This window comes from Stylophora pistillata, chromosome 1 (assembly GCF_964205215.1).
Source record: "Stylophora pistillata chromosome 1, jaStyPist1.2, whole genome shotgun sequence".
NCBI classification, from domain to species: Eukaryota; Metazoa; Cnidaria; class Anthozoa; order Scleractinia; family Pocilloporidae; genus Stylophora; species Stylophora pistillata.
Window position 1 is genome coordinate 44,167,030 of NC_142519.1, and position 19,583 is coordinate 44,186,612.

The 19,583-nt window shown below is 39.1% G+C and overlaps 2 protein-coding genes and 1 long non-coding RNA gene across 5 annotated transcripts in view; 1 reads left to right on the top strand and 2 right to left on the bottom strand.

The window, feature by feature from the left end:
* Window positions 1-12,529, top strand: part of LOC111325156 (uncharacterized) — a 32,122-nt gene extending 19,593 nt beyond the window's left edge. For 2 of the 3 annotated variants that reach the window (XM_022928894.2, XM_022928897.2), the window contains 7 exons: window positions 169-414; window positions 809-926; window positions 2,644-2,805; window positions 4,628-4,699; window positions 6,119-6,280; window positions 7,050-10,224; window positions 10,822-12,529. In XM_022928894.2, coding sequence (XP_022784629.2) covers window positions 169-414; window positions 809-926; window positions 2,644-2,805; window positions 4,628-4,699; window positions 6,119-6,280; window positions 7,050-10,224; window positions 10,822-11,380 — 4,494 coding nt within the window. In that variant the 3' untranslated portion in view covers window positions 11,381-12,529. The remainder of the gene's footprint in view (window positions 1-168; window positions 415-808; window positions 927-2,643; window positions 2,806-4,627; window positions 4,700-6,118; window positions 6,281-7,049; window positions 10,225-10,821) is intronic. The other variant, XM_022928895.2, reaches the window with a different exon arrangement.
* On the bottom strand, window positions 1,152-2,273 carry LOC148742704 (uncharacterized). Its single transcript, XR_016000729.1, has 2 exons — window positions 1,985-2,273; window positions 1,152-1,879 (listed from the first exon to the last, which is right to left on the bottom strand). It is a non-coding gene; the product is annotated as an uncharacterized LOC148742704 (long non-coding RNA).
* A 1,698-nt stretch (window positions 12,530-14,227) lies between the features above and the next one.
* LOC111347573 (uncharacterized) overlaps window positions 14,228-19,583 on the bottom strand; it is a 6,334-nt gene continuing 978 nt past the window's right edge. Inside the window, exons 3-7 of the mRNA XM_088758640.1 lie at window positions 18,845-18,980; window positions 18,263-18,647; window positions 17,632-17,837; window positions 16,293-16,700; window positions 14,228-15,041 (exon numbers count right to left, since the gene is read on the bottom strand). Of these exons, the coding sequence (XP_088614766.1) occupies window positions 14,764-15,041; window positions 16,293-16,700; window positions 17,632-17,837; window positions 18,263-18,647; window positions 18,845-18,980 (1,413 nt within the window). The 3' untranslated portion in view covers window positions 14,228-14,763. The remainder of the gene's footprint in view (window positions 15,042-16,292; window positions 16,701-17,631; window positions 17,838-18,262; window positions 18,648-18,844; window positions 18,981-19,583) is intronic.

Here is a 19,583-nt window from a genome sequence, read left to right on the forward strand (position 1 = left end):
TCATTTTTTTGTTTGATCCAAGATGGAATGTGGAGCCTAACCAGATTGCTGATAGCCCAAACAGGAATCTAAGGTTTAGCGATAGCGGTTTGAAGATTGCTATCATTAAAGTTTGTAACGGTTGACTATAGCCTTCAATTCTTTTGGATCTCTCTGAACTGATTACAGGTGACCTCGGAATGCCATGATCTTACCGAGAAGGCCCTTTTTCCGGCGATTGTGGAGGAGGAAGCTCTAAGAAATCAGACAAAAGCAGTACTGCTTGCAGAATTGGTCTCTTTGGAGTTATTCTATGGTTTGGAAGATTTGGTTCGAGATGGTTCAGCTGGAAAGGCTCAGGGTGTCACCAGTAGCAAATTGCACAGTCTTACAGACAAAGATTTGCTTTTACACAGCGCTGAAACACTCTTAGAGGTATAGCTGAACTACGTTATTTTAAGTAGTATGCAGTCATATCGCAAAAAACGGCTTCAAGTTAGAAGTGTGATGTATTTGTTGCTGAGACAATCACAGGGTCAAGTGTAAGAGTCGCCTGTTTTAAGTAGTCACGTATCTTTAAAGCATCTGGCCATTAAGTATTCATTCACCGAGGACTGAGTCGCTCTAAACTAATGATGTGCAATGAAGAAGCCAGCTAAAAGCTTTTGTCAACATTTTAAGCTTCAGTTTGATTCCTTTGTTGTTATATCTATCTGAAAAAGTTTAAGGTGTGAGTTAAATATGCCATACTCATTGGGGTAAAAAAAAAAGCTGTCTCGTCTAGTCCCAACAACAGCTTAGATTGCTGATTTCTGATATTTTTCATCAGCTTACGGAATACTTCTTCACAAAGAGTACCCTTGCTATCGACGAAAATGGAAAGAACTCAAAAGGTGCTACATGTGAAACTGAGAAAACGGTTTTGCCAAGCATATCTTTGGAGTTAGGTACGTGACTCTTTGCTGTCTAACAAATACCCTTGTACCAAGTGAACATCAACTTCTAGTAGCTTCCCGCCTTGGTTACTATAAACTGGTAATCCATAATGCCTTTTGAGCTTTCACGAAAGGTTTTGATTAGAAACAGACTTAAAGGAAAATGGCACCAACGGGCCACATTGTTATGATTACGAAACAAACGAAACTTTTTTTACATAAACACTTCCCAGACTCTTAAAGTGTTTAACTAACATTTCGTATTCTCCGCTTGCGTTTTCGATGATATCATCGGTGGGAGATTTGTTTACCTTAACCAGGCATTTAGAATATATCATTAGACTGCATCATCACAAAAACCTCAGCCAATTATTGTTGGCCAAGGAAAATGAGATCGAAAAAGCTAAAATTACAGGAGAAATAACATCAGAAGGCGATAAAATGTGTGTATGGGTAAATCAATAATAAATGGGTATCCGGCTTGAGGAGGAGTGCTATTTACATTTCGGCTTAGTGCTGTTAAGTAAGATCCCGTGTTGGCAGAGGCTTTAAAATTCATAAAACAAATTAAGTGAAAAGCTAACAAGCTTAAGCTGTATGTTATTGCATAAACAAGCGTTTCTGGTTAATCTTGCCAAAAGTAATTTGTAAATCCATTTAAGATAGTGATAAAGTGAAGGAGGATTTTAATGCTCAGAATAGACCAGCAAGACCAAATTAAAACTGCTGCTACCCTTAGCAGATTCTCCAGAAGACTCTATAGGTTCCTTGTAAGCAAAATGGAATAACGCCATTCCTTTTTCAGAAATAAATGATTTGGCGGCAACTGACCACAAAGAACAATCAACATGATTTCGTCATCGGTTAAGTAAATCGCTGGAGTAGTTTGTGGTCAAAAGGCGAAGTGCTGCTTTGATTGTGGGCGTTTGACTTGAATTTGTATCGGCGACTTTGAGGCGGTACTCCTAGAGCAGAATTAGTATATGAAGTATACTTAAAGCTTTTGATGAAAAATAAAAGCATTTTAAGTATTAACGAGAATTTTATCAAAAGCATTTCTTTCAACTTACATCAATTGTATATTCATATGCAGTGTGTCGGCATCACAAGGCTATTGCCATCGGTTCTACATGACGACTGTCGGCATACATGTTATCCCTTTGTGTAAGCCTCACAAAAATTCTAAAAAACTGGGCGACAGATATCTGCCACGAATACAAACCCCCGGCGTGAAAGCAAATAAACTCTCGAAACGCTAAGGGCCTCCTTTCATATTTTCCTTTGTATATGTTTCATGCACGAACGATAACTAAAAGCGCGTGAGGCGAACAAAGCAAGCCGCAACAAGAAGAATTTGTAAACTACCCTCATCTTGTTCAAACAAAGATGAGTGATGTATTTTCCCTTGCGTTTATACATTTTTCGGTCGTCTTTTGTGACTTATTTGCACAGCTAATCTCGAATACAAAAGCTTTAACCCTGAGGATATGGTGAAGTAGGCGTCGGAAAAGTCGAACAAGTAATTTTACTGCGCGATCCTTTAACCCACAATTTGACAACTGCCACTGTCAGCAAGCTCTCCTTCTATGCTGTGTTAGCTAAGCAGGGCTAAGTTCAAAGTAAAAATACTCCGTGCAAGGTAAAGGATATATCAGTAAATTATATAACATCTGGCAGATAATGTAGAAATAATTGTCTCATCACTTGTTCTCATGTGTTCTTGTTTCAGACTACGGATCGCGACACAGCACACCGAATATCGATTCCTCGTATGAGCGAAAATTGCTTCGTGTTAGAGAGTCACTGAGTAAATTGAAACGGAAAACTGACTCTGCTGCCCTTGGATTCCTCTCGCATCTATTGGACACGAAACTGGACGAAAAAGAAAAAGGTTAGCTTAGCAGTATTTCTCTCTACGATCTCTTGCTATTGTTCAGTAATATTTTTTGCGCTCATGTACTCAACATTCAATGAAAAGGTTGTGTCCTTGCCCTAGAATACGCTGTGCGGTATTTTTTCGTAATAAAATAATAAAAACACTTTCCTGAGTAAAGCTGAGCTACATGTACGCTACTCGCTATGAATTTCCTACTTGGTATGGCTTAATAAACGTTGAACACTGCACAAGTGATCTCAATTAACACAATTTGGAACTCATAAACAGCTTTATTTACATTTACTTTGTAACTCGGAAATACAACTGGGCTGAAAAATTGAAAATAATTACATGGTTTATATATCCAACTTTTACCTCTAAAAAATTCATAACTTAAAAATTAAACCACAAAAAATAAATGGCATAGTTTCTTCCTTCCGTTCAGAGTTTTAACGTTAAAATAATCTGAAACAGTTCACTGATTAAAGCCGCAAGTCTGACCTCATCTGGGGTTAGTTAATGCCACGACGACTATCGAGCATTGTCTGTAGGTTTAGCTTAGTTTAGTCCTCTACGTGCGTCTAAATATGCTAACAAGGCCTCGGTCAGAGCACGCCATTGAATTCCGTCGCTGCCACTCATCAAGCTACTGCTATGTTCCTCGTTTCCTTCTCTACCTTCTCCTCCAAATTTTCTCGGGATAGCCTCTCTTTCGTCGGCCGTTGCGAGTCCATCGGGGGACAAGGACTCTGGGCAGGACTGAGAGAGAGCTATTCGCAACACATGACTGATCCAAAGGTCTGGCTCAGTAAAATTATATGACAATTTAAAGCTTGCTCAAACCAATTGAACTATTCTTTTATTTACTAAAGTTTTTGGCATTTGAATTTTATTTTATTTTATTTTTTTTTTTTGGGGGGGGGAGGAGCTCTTGGAGCAAGCTATTTCATTAACCATTATGGAAGTAAAACTATTTCCACGACTGTTTTGCAGAATGACCGGAAATGCCTTGTATAACATTAAAAATGTACTTCATTGTTTAATTATTATTCGAATTTGCTTTTGAAAGCTTTCTTTTAATGGGCCCTTCATTAAGACAAAACTGCATTCTTATTATACTTTCTCATAAGGATAAGCCCATTTGAGAAACTCTTTGTTTCCTTCAATACAATTTTGAGAGTATTGAATGAGGACATTCTTCACGAAAAAAATTTTTTATCATAGTTGTACAGAGCAGTTTGAGTACCATACGTTTTCACATTTATTCAGCTCTCCAATTTTATTTTTAACACGAGAAAGTATAAGGTTCTACATTTTCCAAATTATAGTATACTGTGTGTATGAAATGAACCTTATCGTGCTGCATGATCTGCATCGAAGACGTAATTAGCCATCATGTAGACAATCTTCATGAATGCAATCAACCAATTTCAAATCTTAATAAGCGAATGGAAAAAGCTGATAAAACTGTTATTATCAATTTTGACAAATGAATTGTGCATTTTTGTATTTGAGTAGAATGTAATGACACCAGGTATGCAAAGTTAGGGCAAGAGAATATAGATGTTATGTTATCATTTGCGGACCAAAATTATTCCACGAAAAGGCACAATGATGTAAGATGAGAAAGTTATTCTCGATTGGAGGTTCAATTTTTGACATGGGGTCTTTCATGTAAAATATCATAATTTTTTTTTTTAGCATGGCAATCAACTCTGAAACTCACTATTTGAGTCGCTCTGAAACTTACTTTGGAGGATTTGTTGCATCAGGAAGCTATGTCTAGATTGAATACTACTTCTTAGATTCCCAGTAACTTTTCATTACTTTTTCTTAGGTTTGCAAGAGTACAGAAGGCGATTGTTTGAACTTCTAAAGCACCTTCTAAAATCTCAAGACTCTGCCTTAGGTAAGATTTGAGTAATCTCTTCGAACTCTATAAACTGATACATACACATCAATGAATTTTGAATTTATAAAAATCATATATGTGTACTGCGGTTTCATGAAATGTATGAAAGCTATCCTTGCAGTGATAAGCGCTACGTATGTAGTAGTGGAAATAAAGCCTGAAAAAGCAGCTCCCAGTTGGCTCTTTACCTCAGTCGGGAGAGCACTGCACCGGTATAGCAAAGGTCATGAGCTCAAATCCCGTACGTGCCTAACTTTTTTCAGGCCTTATTTCCTCTAGTACATAAATAGGGTTTATTATTGCAAGGATCGCTTTCAAACATTTGATACATATACATCAACTTTACAAACTTAACATTTGCAGCAAGGCCGGAAGCTCATAACAATCAATGCACCCAACGCAACTCTTACAGAACAACGCCGACGAAAGGTTACAAAGTTCGTTTGTGCCCTTTAATGGTTGCATTATTTAACTTTTAGGTTTTAAACAATATATAATCACTGAAAAAATCAGACGATAGAAGGAATCAGACGTTGTTTTATTGTTCGAAACATCGTTCTGGTCAGAATGAGACACCAACCTACATGGATCACAAATCATTTAGTCGACGATACATCATCAAATTTCCTAGATTTCCGTTTCTTCAATGTGTTCATTGAGATAAGCATAACCAACATGAATATCGTTTGCTTGTGAGAAGTGAAAAGGCTGTTATACTCTTTTTGAAATGGTAACGATAACCTTGTCACAGTTTTTTATATACCCTGCACAAGTTCTTCCACCTCTACCTTCCCCCCCTCCCTGAATTCAGTGTTGGCTAGGCTTGTCCCAATTGCTGTCATTTGACAACGTTTCGAAGACCTATTGCGATCCTCATCTAATATTAGAGCGGATAATCGGTTAAAATGACGCCCAAAAAAGGCTATCTTCGTTCCTTTACTTTTCAGAGTATACTTAAGTTTCGCCCATATTTGCGAGTGACTTTTAAAGCTAAGTTTTGAGCTATAATTTTTTGCAGATGTCGAAAATTATTGTGAAGAACAAAAAATACGGCCTTTATATTAATGCTCACATTATAATTAAATCAAGAAATTTAGGAAACAAATTTTGGAATTTTGGCAATTTTTTAACAACTTTTTTGCATTCCAGAGAGAAAGTTTCCCGTTTTACGAACACAATCGGGACAGGCCTAGTATTTGCTATTGTTAAAAAATAGGGGCGAATGCTGATGTCTTCTGTCTTAAGACCACGTCAGAGCATATCCAGGAAATTTTGATTATTTTTGATGAGGGAAGATTCCTCATAAAGTCACTTTGGAAACGATTGTCTTGAGGAAATGACCAGAGCATGGACATATTTCATTCTCAAAGTTAACTCCATCACATTGATGTTTAACTAATTTTTTCCTCTGTAAAGATGGCGATGGAACTCCCGTCGATCCATTGAAGCTCGAACAGTCCTTGTGTCATGTGCTTATGGACAAAGCCATTCTGAACTGTCTGTTGCTGTTGGACAAGGCGGATATGGAGTCCCGCATTAGAAGCTTAGCACAACAACAAACGCGGTTTGACTATTCAGGTATTACATTGCCTTAGAAATGAATAAAGGAATGTGAAAGTTTCTCCGGCATTATATTACCTCTTCGCCAGAAGAGGAGCGAATATTCAAAGAAACCGAAACCACTGGCCTCACATAGTCATCATCAACTACAATGTACTAAAACCTTTTTCACTTGTTGGGTTTTCCATTGGGATTTCTTTGCATTGGTTTTAGTTTACTCCCAAAGTCATTTTTTGGTACTCTGAGCCTTCTCTTTTAAGTTGGGCAGCATAGGTTCGTTTAGAGAAGTATGATCCGAAAACCATATGATTTTTGCCTCTGCCTTTAAAAGGATGCCTGTAATTCTAACACTAACCAGGTTTTGTATTTAAAAGAGTATAGTCTCCTTCCGAAAAGTGCGGCCATAGAAGTCATCGTTTAAAAACTTGATTGGGAGCCTGGCCACTTGCCTTCGACGGAACAGACTCACTTTTCCTCTTTCCTTTTTGTTTTTCGATCACTTACCGAACTCTTTGAAAAACTCTTTTGAAAAACTAAAAGAACAGAAATTCTTTAGTCAAGAAGAGATTTTTCCTTTTTTTTTTTTGTCGGCGACAACCAGAGCTGAATCTGCGGTAAACCGCGCTTTGTGATTCCCGAAAATTTTCTAAACGGCGAGGAGGCTCTTCGGAATCGTTAAAACATGGCAAATAGAAAAGTTTCACACCTACATTAAAAGGGCAGAGACAAAACTCAGTGATTTCTGAGGCATACTTCTCCTTTGACGGAGCTATATTTCATCCCTAAGGAATCAGCGGCATGACAGCCGAATGTTCAAGTCAGTCTAGCGATGACTTTCTTCCATCTCCAACTTTGTCAGGAACGCAAAGCGGAGAAGGACGACTGACATCCGTCGACGAAGGGGTGGTACTTGAAAGTTTGAGTGACAGCGCTAACAGCCGCGAGAAACTGTCGGTGCATTTGGAAAACACAATGGAGGAGCTCGAAGCCGAAAACGGGCGTTTGTATGAAAAGAACGAAGAGTTACGAAAAAGGTATGAACAGATCGAGGGGGAAAAAAGTAAATTGACTCTGAAGATTTTGGATTATGAGGAAAAGCTTCAAAGATGTGAGAAGAAACTAAAACATTTGATGCAGTCAGAAACTAATGCGGAAAATGATTTAAGGAGCAAGATTGAAGAAAAGGATTTTGAAACAAACGAATTATTAGTGCGTGTTGATGAGCTGGAGGATCAACTTCAGTTTAGAGAACAAAAGATGGAATTTCTAAGAGAAACAGAGAGGAAGCTTCGAGTACAGCTTTCTGAAGAAAGGAAACGTTCTGACGATGCAGAGGAACGAAGCGCAAAATTGCAACTCAAAATACAACAACTTGAGGATAAATGTGAACAGTGCGAGCTAAAATTAGCTTCGTTCACGGGGTCAGATCTACTTGAGAGTAACAAAATAACAAAGCAATTAGAAAACTCGATTGCAGAGAACAAAGCGCTCAGCCTAAGAGTTTTTCAACTGGAAGACAGATTAAATGAATCTGGAGGCATCGTAAGTCCACGGACTAGCGACGAGAATGAAAGTGATAATGATCAGAAGAAAATCCTCGAAAAGAAAGTAATTGAATTGGAGGTTAAAGTGAAAGAACAGCAGGTTAAAATTCTGAGTGTGAAGGAATATGAGCGAAGGTTGCGCGCCGAACTTTGTAAAGAAATGACAAAAAAGCTTACAAAGGCTCAAACGCGTAGTCGCGAACTTGGCGAAAAAATCTTTGAGCTAGAGACAAAACTTCGACAGGCAGAACAGCAGTACTCGACTGTTAAAGACATGGACATGAATGTTCGAAGTGCCATGCGCGGCGACATAAAAATTTTAACAGAAAAGTTGGAAAATGCCGAGGCTCGAAATAAGGATGTGGAGGATCGACTACACCTCTCACAGCGTGAAGTACTCTTAACTAAACAAACCGAGTTGGATCTGCGTGAAAGAGCTCAAACGCTCGAAGTAGAAAATTGTAAATTCCAAGAGAGATTGCTCTCTCGGAAAGAGGAAAAAATGGCACGGAGTTCAACCGGAAGAACTGCAGACAGACTGGAAAAGTTACGAAAAGAGAATTCAAATCTTTCATTAGAACTAAAATCTTTTAGAGAAAACACTTTAAAACTGGAAAGGGACTTACTTGAAAGGGACCAAGAAATTTTGAAGTTGCGAAATGAATCTGTGGATCTCTCAAGCGAGGTGTGCAAGTTGCGAACTGAACTTGACGACAGTGAGAGAGACAAAGCTCAACAGGAACGGAGCCTCCGGAGATACGTCGAATCGGAAGAAAAATTACTCGCAAAACTTTCGGTATTTCAGCAAGAGGTGGAGAGACTTCGGGCCAGTGAAACGGGATCAAGAAACGAAAACGAAATTCCTACAGAAATAGACTCTAAAAGCGATACCACAGCCTCGACCTTAGTAATTGGAGAGGAGCATCCCGAGATTATTGAAACAACACATATGAAAACAGACACTCTTTTAAGAGAGCAAACCGATTTGCAAACCACAATTGATGACCTTCAACATGAAAACTCAAAGATGGCGAAAGAGAATGAAAGACTCATCCAAGAAATAAAAACTCTTGAAGCCAACTTGTCCATTGTTGAGAAAACGTTTCGAGTTTGTCGTTCAGATAACGAATGCCTGTTGCATGAAATGAACCTCAAATCAGCCGAAGCGACTACCTTAAGGACCTATGCCGCATTTTGCAGCGAGAAGGCCAAGGAAATGCGGTCGGAGATAGCCGCTCATAAACAAAACGAGGCCGCCTTAGAGAAGAGATTAACTGACTTGGAGAGAGAATCAGCATTCATGCGCAACGAGGTGGGTCATGGAATATTAGATTTTACGGAGCTCAGGGAAAAGAAAAGCTCCCTAGAGAAAAGGATCATCGAGGCGAGTCGTACGCTTGATCACCTTAAGCAGGAAGTTCTCGGCCTCATAAATGGTATGTTGACCTTGCAGAGAGATTTGAACATTCCTGTTGATAAGATAATTGGTTTTCTTGGATTGGATGAGGAGACTGTTCAGCGCTATAGACTAAGGCCAACATCGATTGATTCGAATGACACTTCAACCCAAACGGAAGAATCGAGTAGCGAAATTGGAAGCGATATCAACGAATTGTTTTCATTGAAGTCTCTCTTCACTTTTCGTCTTCTTCCGGATAAGGAAGGCTTTCTAAATCCCTCAGATGTTAGCATAATGAGAGAGAACAAAACTGAAATCTTACGCTCTCACGAGGAGTTGAAAGCCAAAGTCCACGCTATAAGGGACTCGCTAGGCAGAAAGTACGAGCTATCGAACTTTAGCACTGATGGAAAACTGGAGATCGAGCGCAGTCACGAAGTAAGAAGTCAACTGGCTGGTGATCCTTCCACAGAAAATTCCAACAATGATACAACGCTTCCGCGACTTAGTCGGGCAGAACGTGTTAAGTTGTCTAGTTTACTGTCACGATTAAAGGAGGAACTAGTACGAGAAAGAAATTTAAACAACGAAGGTCGAATCGGTGCCGATGATGACGACATTTGTCTCTTGTATGACAATTTGGAGAGCAAGCTCTCTCGGCTATCGTGTGAGCTTGCTTCAAAGGAAGACGAGATAGCACACCTGTTAACTGAAAGGTCAGACCTTCAAAATGAGCTGGAAGAGTGTGAAAATGGCCTTTCTGTCTGTCACCATTGTGCTTTGAAAGTGCCAACTGAACTAGACGATAAAAGAGATGAGCTAAAAGGCAAACTCTTATCTCAGATGCAGGATACTTCTCGCCTTGAGGGAGAGATATTTGAGTTCATGGAGTACAGACAGAAACTAGAAAAAGAACTGGACAGCATCAAAGGAAAGATTACTGATGTGGAGGACGAGCTGGATGTAAGGAAAATATTAATTGAGAGATGTATCAGCTCCAGACCATTAGTGGACGAAATGTAAGTACTTTTAATTTTTTTTTTTTTTGTCTTCAATGCTTGAGAAGCCCACGATGCAGCAGCTTTTCTCTGATAAAAAAAAGAGCTTAAGTTGTGTCTTGCGATTTAGTGTCAGTCATCGTTAGCGAATGGCACAATAGCCTTGAATATTCTGAGTTTTCCCTTTCCATAATAACTTTCGTAAGCTTCCGAGATACATGGACAAATAGTTGTTACGCGGGACTGTTCTAAAAGACATCATCATTATTTTAATTAAGCATACTTTGGACCTCACTAAACTCAACTGATCAACTGCTCAACTGATTTGGTACAGTGTACATGTTGGTAGAGTTTTGTCTTTTGTCTTTATTTCATTCAAGGTGTGCTTTATAAAACCCTGCCTTTAAAGCTCTGGGCGGCAGAGCAATCGACTACCGATAACACGAATCCTTAATAACTCTAACAGCGCGCTATCCCAAATTAACTCCATTTGTGTTATAGATTTCACCTCCTGTACTTCGAACCTCCTGTACTTCAAGCGCTTTCCAATTGCCCTTGAAGGTTTGATTTTTGTGGGGTCGACTGTTCGGTATTGCATAGTTCCTTTTTTATATTTAGGGACGTTACAAACAGTGACTCGTCCAAGGAGGAAATAGATGATCTCAAACTAAGTTCATCTGGAAAGAAGAGAAAGTCCCAAAAACACGTGACTTTTGAAAACGTAGACAATGAATCAGAAGGAAATTCTTCCGGGAAGAGAAGACGAGAGAAGCCTCACTTGTTGATCGGTCAAGATAACGAAGAGCCGAATGCCAGAAAGGAAGAATGGCGTACAGTTGACTTGGATTCCAGCGAACTGGACCTTTGTGAATTATTAGCATCAATCCCTATGGACATTCCGAAGAAACAACCCACTGAAGAGGAGCTGGAGATCACTGAAATCGCAAATAGGCTCTCAGGCTACGATAACATGTCGTTCGACGAGAAATTCCAGTTTGTTTCATCTCGAAGAGAGAAGAGCGATGCAGACTCAACTACCTCTACTAATGGCGACAATTCCTCATTCAACAGAGTTGGTTCTGTTGGTAAAGATACCGTCGATGAGGTGTGTGTTGACTATAGTGAGGATGCACACATCACTTGCCAGTTGTGTGGATTGTTCAAGAAAGGGAGATAAGCGAAGACCGTTAGCGAATTGCTTCACATACAAAAAGCTGGGTCGTGCTTTACTTAGGCGTATATACTGTATGTGTATGGACCGGTTATGAACATTGTGACGTTACGGCTATTTAATGAAACAAAAGGATTACTATAAACCCTTGATTAGATCTTGTACTGGGAATCGTCATCTGTTATTTGAATGAACTCTATTCCTATTACCTTGCTAGAGAAAAGCTAGGATCCATTCTTATTACAAACATGTTTTTGTTTGGCGGGAAATGGGCAAAGTCGCAAGGCTTACCAAAACTTCATTCAAACTCTTGTGGTATCCCTGAAAAACTGTTGATACGATATTAACCTTTAATTATATAGTAGTCTTTAAAGTTCGCCCTCCAATTACGTGTGAACTCTGTCGGAGACTCAGAGTCAAGCCTGAGATTTTGTTTCATGCTAACTTTACACATCTTAACGGACTTCAAACGCGGAAACAAACCAAATGGATTGAAATCCTCTAATCACAATACAGTCCTTTTCCAAACATTTTTGACAATTAACTGGTTTCCCGGGAGATTTGACAGTGGATTGACGGCACTAAATGTTTCTTTTCCATAGCTCGCACGTTATTTAAAAACACTGTAAATTTCTCAATGGCTTGTCTATTTTTTTTTTTTGCACGTGCACAGACCAGTCGTGACCGACAGCAACCTCCTCCTGTTTGCTTTCAGCGGTCAGAATCAAAATTAGCAGTCAGAATCAAAATTAGCGGTCAAGGCTTGTACTAGTTTCTTTTGAAACGTGCATTATATTATAACGGAGTAAGTTACTCATAACCAGGTGCGTTCTCATTTTGAGGACGGTCATCACTGATACAAAATTACCATCAAATGAATGCAATTATTTCATAATTTATCAAACAAACATATATTTAAAGAAACTAAGTATTTTTATTTTACAATAGTATGTTGGGTTGTTAATTTACTGAAGAAGACTTTTGCAGTTATTTTTCTAAGAAAACATTTTAAAAGTTTGAGAAGTTTAAAAAAAGATATATCGTTACGAACTATAAGTTATATAAATTGAGAAAACGCTGACTTAGTATAGCAGCTCATTTCAGACAACACAACGTAAGCAACCCAAAATATATTTTAAAGTGGAGTTTCCTTAATCGTCTACAGTGGTTTCTTAATTCCAAAAGTAAGGTTGTACACAACGTGTTCAAGGTGACGCAATAGCCTAACGGAAGCCCCCGCAAGAGTCCGCATCGAAATGTCCTAATTAGGGTCATGTGATGTGTTGCTAAGAAAACTAACCTCTTACCCAGGAGGATGAACAGTCTTTCTCCCTCTTGGGGGAGGGGGAGAGGTTTAGTGTGGGAGCATATCAAACTGTTTCCCCACTGCGATGGACATTTGTTCTTGTCGGTTCCAGCCTGGCGCGGCCGCTAACCGAGATGCCCTCCTGAGCAAATTTTCAAAATGGCGAACAAGCCAAAGGGAGAGATAAGAGAACCAAAGCGATTCTGCAACGAATACTCAGCATACACCCCTGTTAAAAAGGTCATTTCACAGAGAAAAGATACAAAATTGTATGATGTTGAAGTCACGGAGGTTGACAAACCCAACAAGCGACTGAAAATTCACTACATTGGCTACAGTACACGCTTCGATCAGTGAAGACCCTTCGGGGACGGTGAAGCATCTGAATATTTTCCTTCGAAATTGTATAGATTGGTAGGCTGCAACAAAAATTTATTGGACGACGTTTAGGGTAAAAACAGCAATCTAACCTGAAAAAAATGTATTTATTCCGACTCTTTCGGAAAATAACGTTACAAATCTTATTTGTTTATCTCGTAAGTAAACGATGGTAAATTAATACCCGAAGCGCTTTCCGAGCTACCCGATTCTTCTCCCACTGCTTTCACGCTTATAAAACAGGAAACGAGCAAAAGGAGGAAGGTGTGGCTCTTTTGACTAGCCATTTGACGAGGTTCAATCTGCTCCTTGTTCGACAATTTACACATCAAAACAAAGGAAATTTGTTCCTCTCTTTGATTTTGGCGGTACATTTTCAATTTGCGCTTGCGTAAGAGAGAAATCCCCCAAGACTCCTTGCTCGGTCTTGTTTTGACCACGAACGCCTTCTTAAATTTGACGGACCCGCTCGGGAAAAGGTGAAAATGACGAGGGAAAAACTTTACTTTGTAGTACGAAAATACACAAAATGGAGATCCATGATATTATAGTTCAATATTTCGGTGGTACATTGTTAACTTTTTCTACAGAGAGTCGGCAAGATGATATAACATCCAAAAATCGCACTCGATTTGAGTGGGCCGATGAAGTGGGCGTGGTCACGAAATTCAGTAAGAGACTATTTGTACCCCGTGAGTTTGATATGTTGCTTTGGACTAACATCCCATCCAGTGGGAAAGGGAACTACGTTTTCTATATAACATGGAATAGTCTGGCTGCCTGAGCTACTCGGCTCACTTGAAAGACAAGTGTATCGTAGCCTAGCGTGGATTTTTTTTAAGGATAAGGATCTGAAAGAAAAGAATTCTTCTGTTAAGGGTGGAGCGCACCTACAATTCTGATTTCTCGTCACTGCAGATCATTCTGTCAACGTGATTCCTCAAAAAAGAAAGTTATCGGACAATTTTTTTCATTTGGAAAAATACAATAAAAAAGATAGGTCATCGTGACGTGCTTGTTTAAAAGATGTTGTGGGTCAAACTTACCCCATCAGTAAGTACCGGCACCAATCACGCGCGCCATTTCATCAGTTCACGGTACATTTTGCGGTGACTGGAGGCAGGGGTTTGTAGAGTAACATTTGAAAAAAAATTGGTAGGCAAAAAGTCTCGAGCGTATGGAATAATTTGCATATAATTCGTGGAAATATCACGCAGTTCTAAACGACATCGACTCAAACGTTCCCAGAGTCCTTGCTTTCAAGGTCATAATTTGCATCCTCGATTAACGGGCTTCGTGCACGTGCACGCCTCTAGCGATATCTTTTTTTCTGCCTTCGATATTTTCTTATTCCTTCAATTCAAAGGGGATAATTTGAACACAATAATTATGCAATAAAAAATAAAGGTTCCCGTGCTCGTTAAAGAACTAAAGTGTGTTGACTGAAAAACGATACCGTGTTCTCGGAATGCACACGCGTTTATTCGCCTGATTACGTGACTTACATCCGCATTACAAGATGCGCAGTGCAATAATGAGGAATGTCCCTAAGGAAATAGAACAAATAATAAACCAGCAAGCCAAAATATTTGAAACTGCAAGGAGCAGTTCATCAGCCAGGAAAGCAGTGAAAGTGTATTTATGATAAATGTGTCCAGAAAAGAAAACATCTTTTGGAATCGAAACAGCACGATCTGAGGCGATCTTATGACACCCTTTCGCAATACTGAAAGCCACTACTGTAAATCAAACTCGTGGGGTTTTTATGCTGATTTTCGTTGTTAAGCTCGCAGATGTTTTGCTTGTATGATGACGAGTCGCTCTGTTTATAGTTGTATGATGCACATGTTGCGCCATAAAGCAAGCAGTCGATTGCACAATTCAGCTCATTCTGCACCCATCGTATGGACAATCGGTGTCCTACAAGTTGGCGGTTGTATCTCCTCTCTCGACAGTGGAATTCGGCGTTTTTAAATAAGCCACCTACAAAAAAAAAACATCAAATTAGGGATGAAATATACAGTTCAATGAAGAGAAATTTTTCAATTAAGAGCAAAATTTACTCAGGGCTCTATTTGAGTTTCTTTTTTTCGCTGTTGGCACATTCCGAGCTCAGTTATAAACAAAAATGATACCAAACGCGACCTGGTTATTGTGGTTTTCGGGTGTTTGACAAAGATTAAGCGTACCATGTCTATCATGTTAATCTCTCGACTCGTTAACTTCTTTTATTAACTGGCTCAGTTCTGATTTGCCGTTTGATTACTTTGTTTTTTTTTTTTTTTTCAAAACTCGATTCGTGTCGGATATTCTAATAAATCTTTAATAGTCCCTTTTACAGTTGTGGGCTTGGTGGCCAAGCCTTTGAATAGGAGTGAGGCTAAGGGTGAGCCTGTTGTGATAGAGACCTGTATCTAGTTAGCATGATAACAAAGTAATTTGCATTTGAAAAGCAGCAACATCTGTATCGTAACAAGGTCACCCTTAGCCTCACTCCTGTTCAAAGGCTTGGCCACCAAGCCCACAACTGTAAAAAGGACTATTCCCAAGAACTGATTGTTGGTTCTCCCTACCAGCTGCTACATATTTCCCTAGTTATGAGAATTTGGTATTAGACAACTTTTACCTGATAAGTTTGAGTACTTTCATGACCCGTTTGCTGGATACTAGATGAATATTATAAGGAGAGGGTTCATGTTAATCATTTTTAGAAGTTAAAGGGTCAAGACAAGATAAATTTCTGTAAACTTTCTACTGATGAGACTCAACTTTTTGGAAAGTTACGAGACAGGAAAAAAAAAATGCACGCTAAAATTACGGTGAACGAAAAATGATATTGAGAGTAAGGAGGAAGGGGAAGATGGGCTTCTAGATCCAAACAGAGGACCTCTTCAACGGCTTATTTCTCATGCATCAGAAACTGAACATACGTGAGGCTAATAGCCCTAAAGCTGATTTTTCGATATAGGAACGTGGATGTCATGGAGCTACGGAAAACCAGGAAGCAAGCCACTATTACTTCCCTTCCATAGCTTCCGCGCCTTATCTGTAAAACATTTCCTTGAAGCCCAGCAAAAGGTTGTGAATCTGAACACATGTCTCGCCCAGAAAAAGAACCCATCTAACACGACGCGAGTTTACCATAACCAGCCATTGATTGGCTGGTTGTAGGCAAGAAAAGTAATGATATAAGGGCAGTTTTTTTTTTATGTAATTTTGTTTCTTAAGACTCACCTCTATATTTCTTGCACATGAAGCCACATTTCTCGCTACAGTTAGACAGATACCACAAACCATCCGAGTATCGGTATGCACACAAATCAGTGCTGTTTTCTTGGTCGTATCTCGTGCTGAGTTTTGAGAACTTCCAAACATTTTCATCTTCCCAAGACGGTGTTAAGTTAACATGACCAGTCTGCAATCCAATATATATACAACTTGATACTTCTTTAGTCTTCTTTAGCACTTCTTCCAAGAAATCGTCTTCCTCTAAGCTTCCAATGCTGACTAGATTTCCTCGGCGTTTAACACAAATTTCCCTCGCCTCATGCCATGTCTTTTTCCAGTTAGATGCGATGAAGTAGCAAAATTGTAAGTTAGCTATCCACCCACCGTAGCACCCTCTGTTCGAGAGAAATACCCCTAAAAGAAAATTTCAAGACCTTTCTCGAATATCCGAGACATTTTTTATTAAAAGAAGTATGCAGCATAGGTTTCTGTTTATTTCAAGATAATCTTTAATTTTATAAAGATACGCAACTACAATACCAAAATGCGTATGATGCACGATCCTCGCAGTAGAGAGCGCTATTTATGCAATAGCGAAAATCAGACCTGAAAAAAATCAGGCCTGTACTGCGAGGATCGTGCATTATGCGTATCTAATACCGCAGTTCAAACTATGTGAACTTCATATATTCATTGTATCTGAGATACCAAAATGATATCACATTGATCATTTACATACTTATTGGATTTGCTTGTGATTTATTTTCTATTCTTACGTGGCATAACGTCTTATTTATTGAAAAAGCTTTGACCCAATTTGGCATTGATCTGTTGTATATAAGGTAAAGTCTATATACGAGCCTAGTGGCCCATTAGGCCGGTGCTTAACTCCGGTTTCTGTACCATGAAGCGACCAGGAGTATTTCTACACCCCCCCTGGATGGGATTTGTACGTATTTGGCACGTGCGTATTTTGAACGAGCTCTATGAGCTCCTTGACGCTACGTGGGTAAATAAAGTATTGATTGATTGATTAATTGATTGATTGATGCCAGTCCATCGTAGGGTTACCCCCAGCATTAAATTGCCAGTACCCATTTAAACATCTGGATGAAGAGAGGCACTGTGATAGTAAAGTGTCTTGCCTAAGCACATAAGACAATGTCCCGGCCGGGGCTCGAACCCCGACCACTCGATCCGGAGTCAAGCGCACCAACCATGAGGTCACCGCGCCTCTACGATCTGTTGTATATATCTTGCAACAAATACTTTGGAGTTAAATACCAGTTATGTCAAAGAGCCGAATTCTGAAACGTTTTGTTTCCGATAAGTCAAGATTTCTTACCTTGTACATCTTGCGATAAACCAAGAACTGTTTCATCATTGATCGAGTAATTCCATAAAACCAGCCTGGCAAGCAACAAGGATGGATACGTTCGGGCAGATGAGTTGCAGAAAGTCACGGTGCCGACTTTCATTGACCAATCACACTTGCAATTTGTGTCAGAACAGGAGACGTTGGGAGTTGTGCGCTGGATAACATTGTTCAATCTATCAAAAAAAAAGACAGAGAGCTAGGTAAAGCTAGGTTTTTTTTTTTTTTTTCATACATTGAAAAAAAGGAAATAACTTCCAGCACAGCACTTCAGTGGCGAGTCGACTACTGTAGCCAAATAGCATTTGAAAATAGTATTTTTTAGCAAAGCCTATGTTGTCGGATAAAATTACGCGATCGACATTAATCCGTGCGCGCACGTTACTTAGGAGTTTGAATATCAGTTGCTGTGCCTTTAAATGAATACCATCACTAGCTCTCCTTCCTTTAGGAATATTTTTAATATTTTTTGCACTTACATTCGAGAAGGCTTATGATCGGATGGGGCACATTTTCTTGTAAGATCAGAGAAGGACACAGTTAACGCTGTCTGTGATTTTAATAGAAAAAAAATGAGACTCACGTACCCCTCCCCACGTACCTTGTGCCATTGATAAAGAGATAGACTTCACCAGAAGCGTTCCAGGTTAGCGCCAGATGATGCCATATTCCATGACGAACACTTGCATTTACACTTTGCAAACTCCAGGTACTATTCAATTCCATGCTTTTAATTGTTGCATTAATCTCATTTTCAGTTGTTCGGGTGATGCTGAGCCCGCAATCACCATTTCCAAACTCAATTAACCCCTGTGTAGTTGAAGCCTCTTGGAAAGCTATCCAAAATGCAACGCTAAAACCAGTTTGGTTGCAGTATTTTACGTCCACATAGCAAGAGTTGTATCTAACACCAAAGTCAATCCATGTATCTTGACCATAGACATTTAGGCCGATTTGAGGTGGAGACCACGTAATCTCTGCATTACCTGTGGTAATCAGAAGACGATGAAGCCGGTATACAAGAAATATGAGGACACCTCCAATGATCAGAGCTAGATGACTGGAACCTCTTTTTCGTGTCGAATACTTTTCGAAATTAAAAATCTCAAGACTAACTCATTTTCCGCGCTTTAGTTGGAAGAGGTATCAATGATTTAGAGGGCATTAATTAGTTATTCGTTACCTTTGATATACCCGTTCCACCATCCGTGGTTAAATTGCCTGTAATCATACACTTGGTTGTATCTTATTTCACTCAGTGGCCAATTGTGATCAGATCCAGAGTACCATGCCTTTGGGGCTGTAAGCAAACCTGCAACCTTTCAATAAATATAAAAAAAACCCTCTCTTTATAGGTCGAAATAGAAGCGGAGTAAAATCAATTTTCGAAAAAAAAAAACAAACAAAAAAAAATCTTTTGTTAAATACAACATTTCTTCGCATTCCCATGATGTCTTTACTTTCAGACGAAATGTGGTATCGTAACCGACTGATGCTGAGAAAAACTAACATTAATGGATATCCACTCTTTTGTATACTTTGCGCAATAGAAACGGCATTGCATGAATCCTGCTCTTAGAAATAGCTTGTATATCAAGATGCAGCGAAGCTACAAATTGACGATGATCAGTGTGGTTAAGTGAAAGGATGAGAACGAAAGTCACCCACTCAAAATGTTTAAACTTTATCGATTTTCTGACATTGTCTGCAATAGATAAAATATTAATGCACCTTTCTGTGTGTTAAGTAAAAAGTAACTTTGTCGCTCCCCATAAAAATAATTTGCAAAAGGAACCCCGCTGAGATTTAAAAAAAAACTAAGAGCGAATCATTAATTTTTAACATATGATATGTAAATAAGATCCACCTGGCTTTTGATAATTACATTTTAATCATTGTTGTGTTTAGAGATATGCAAAAAA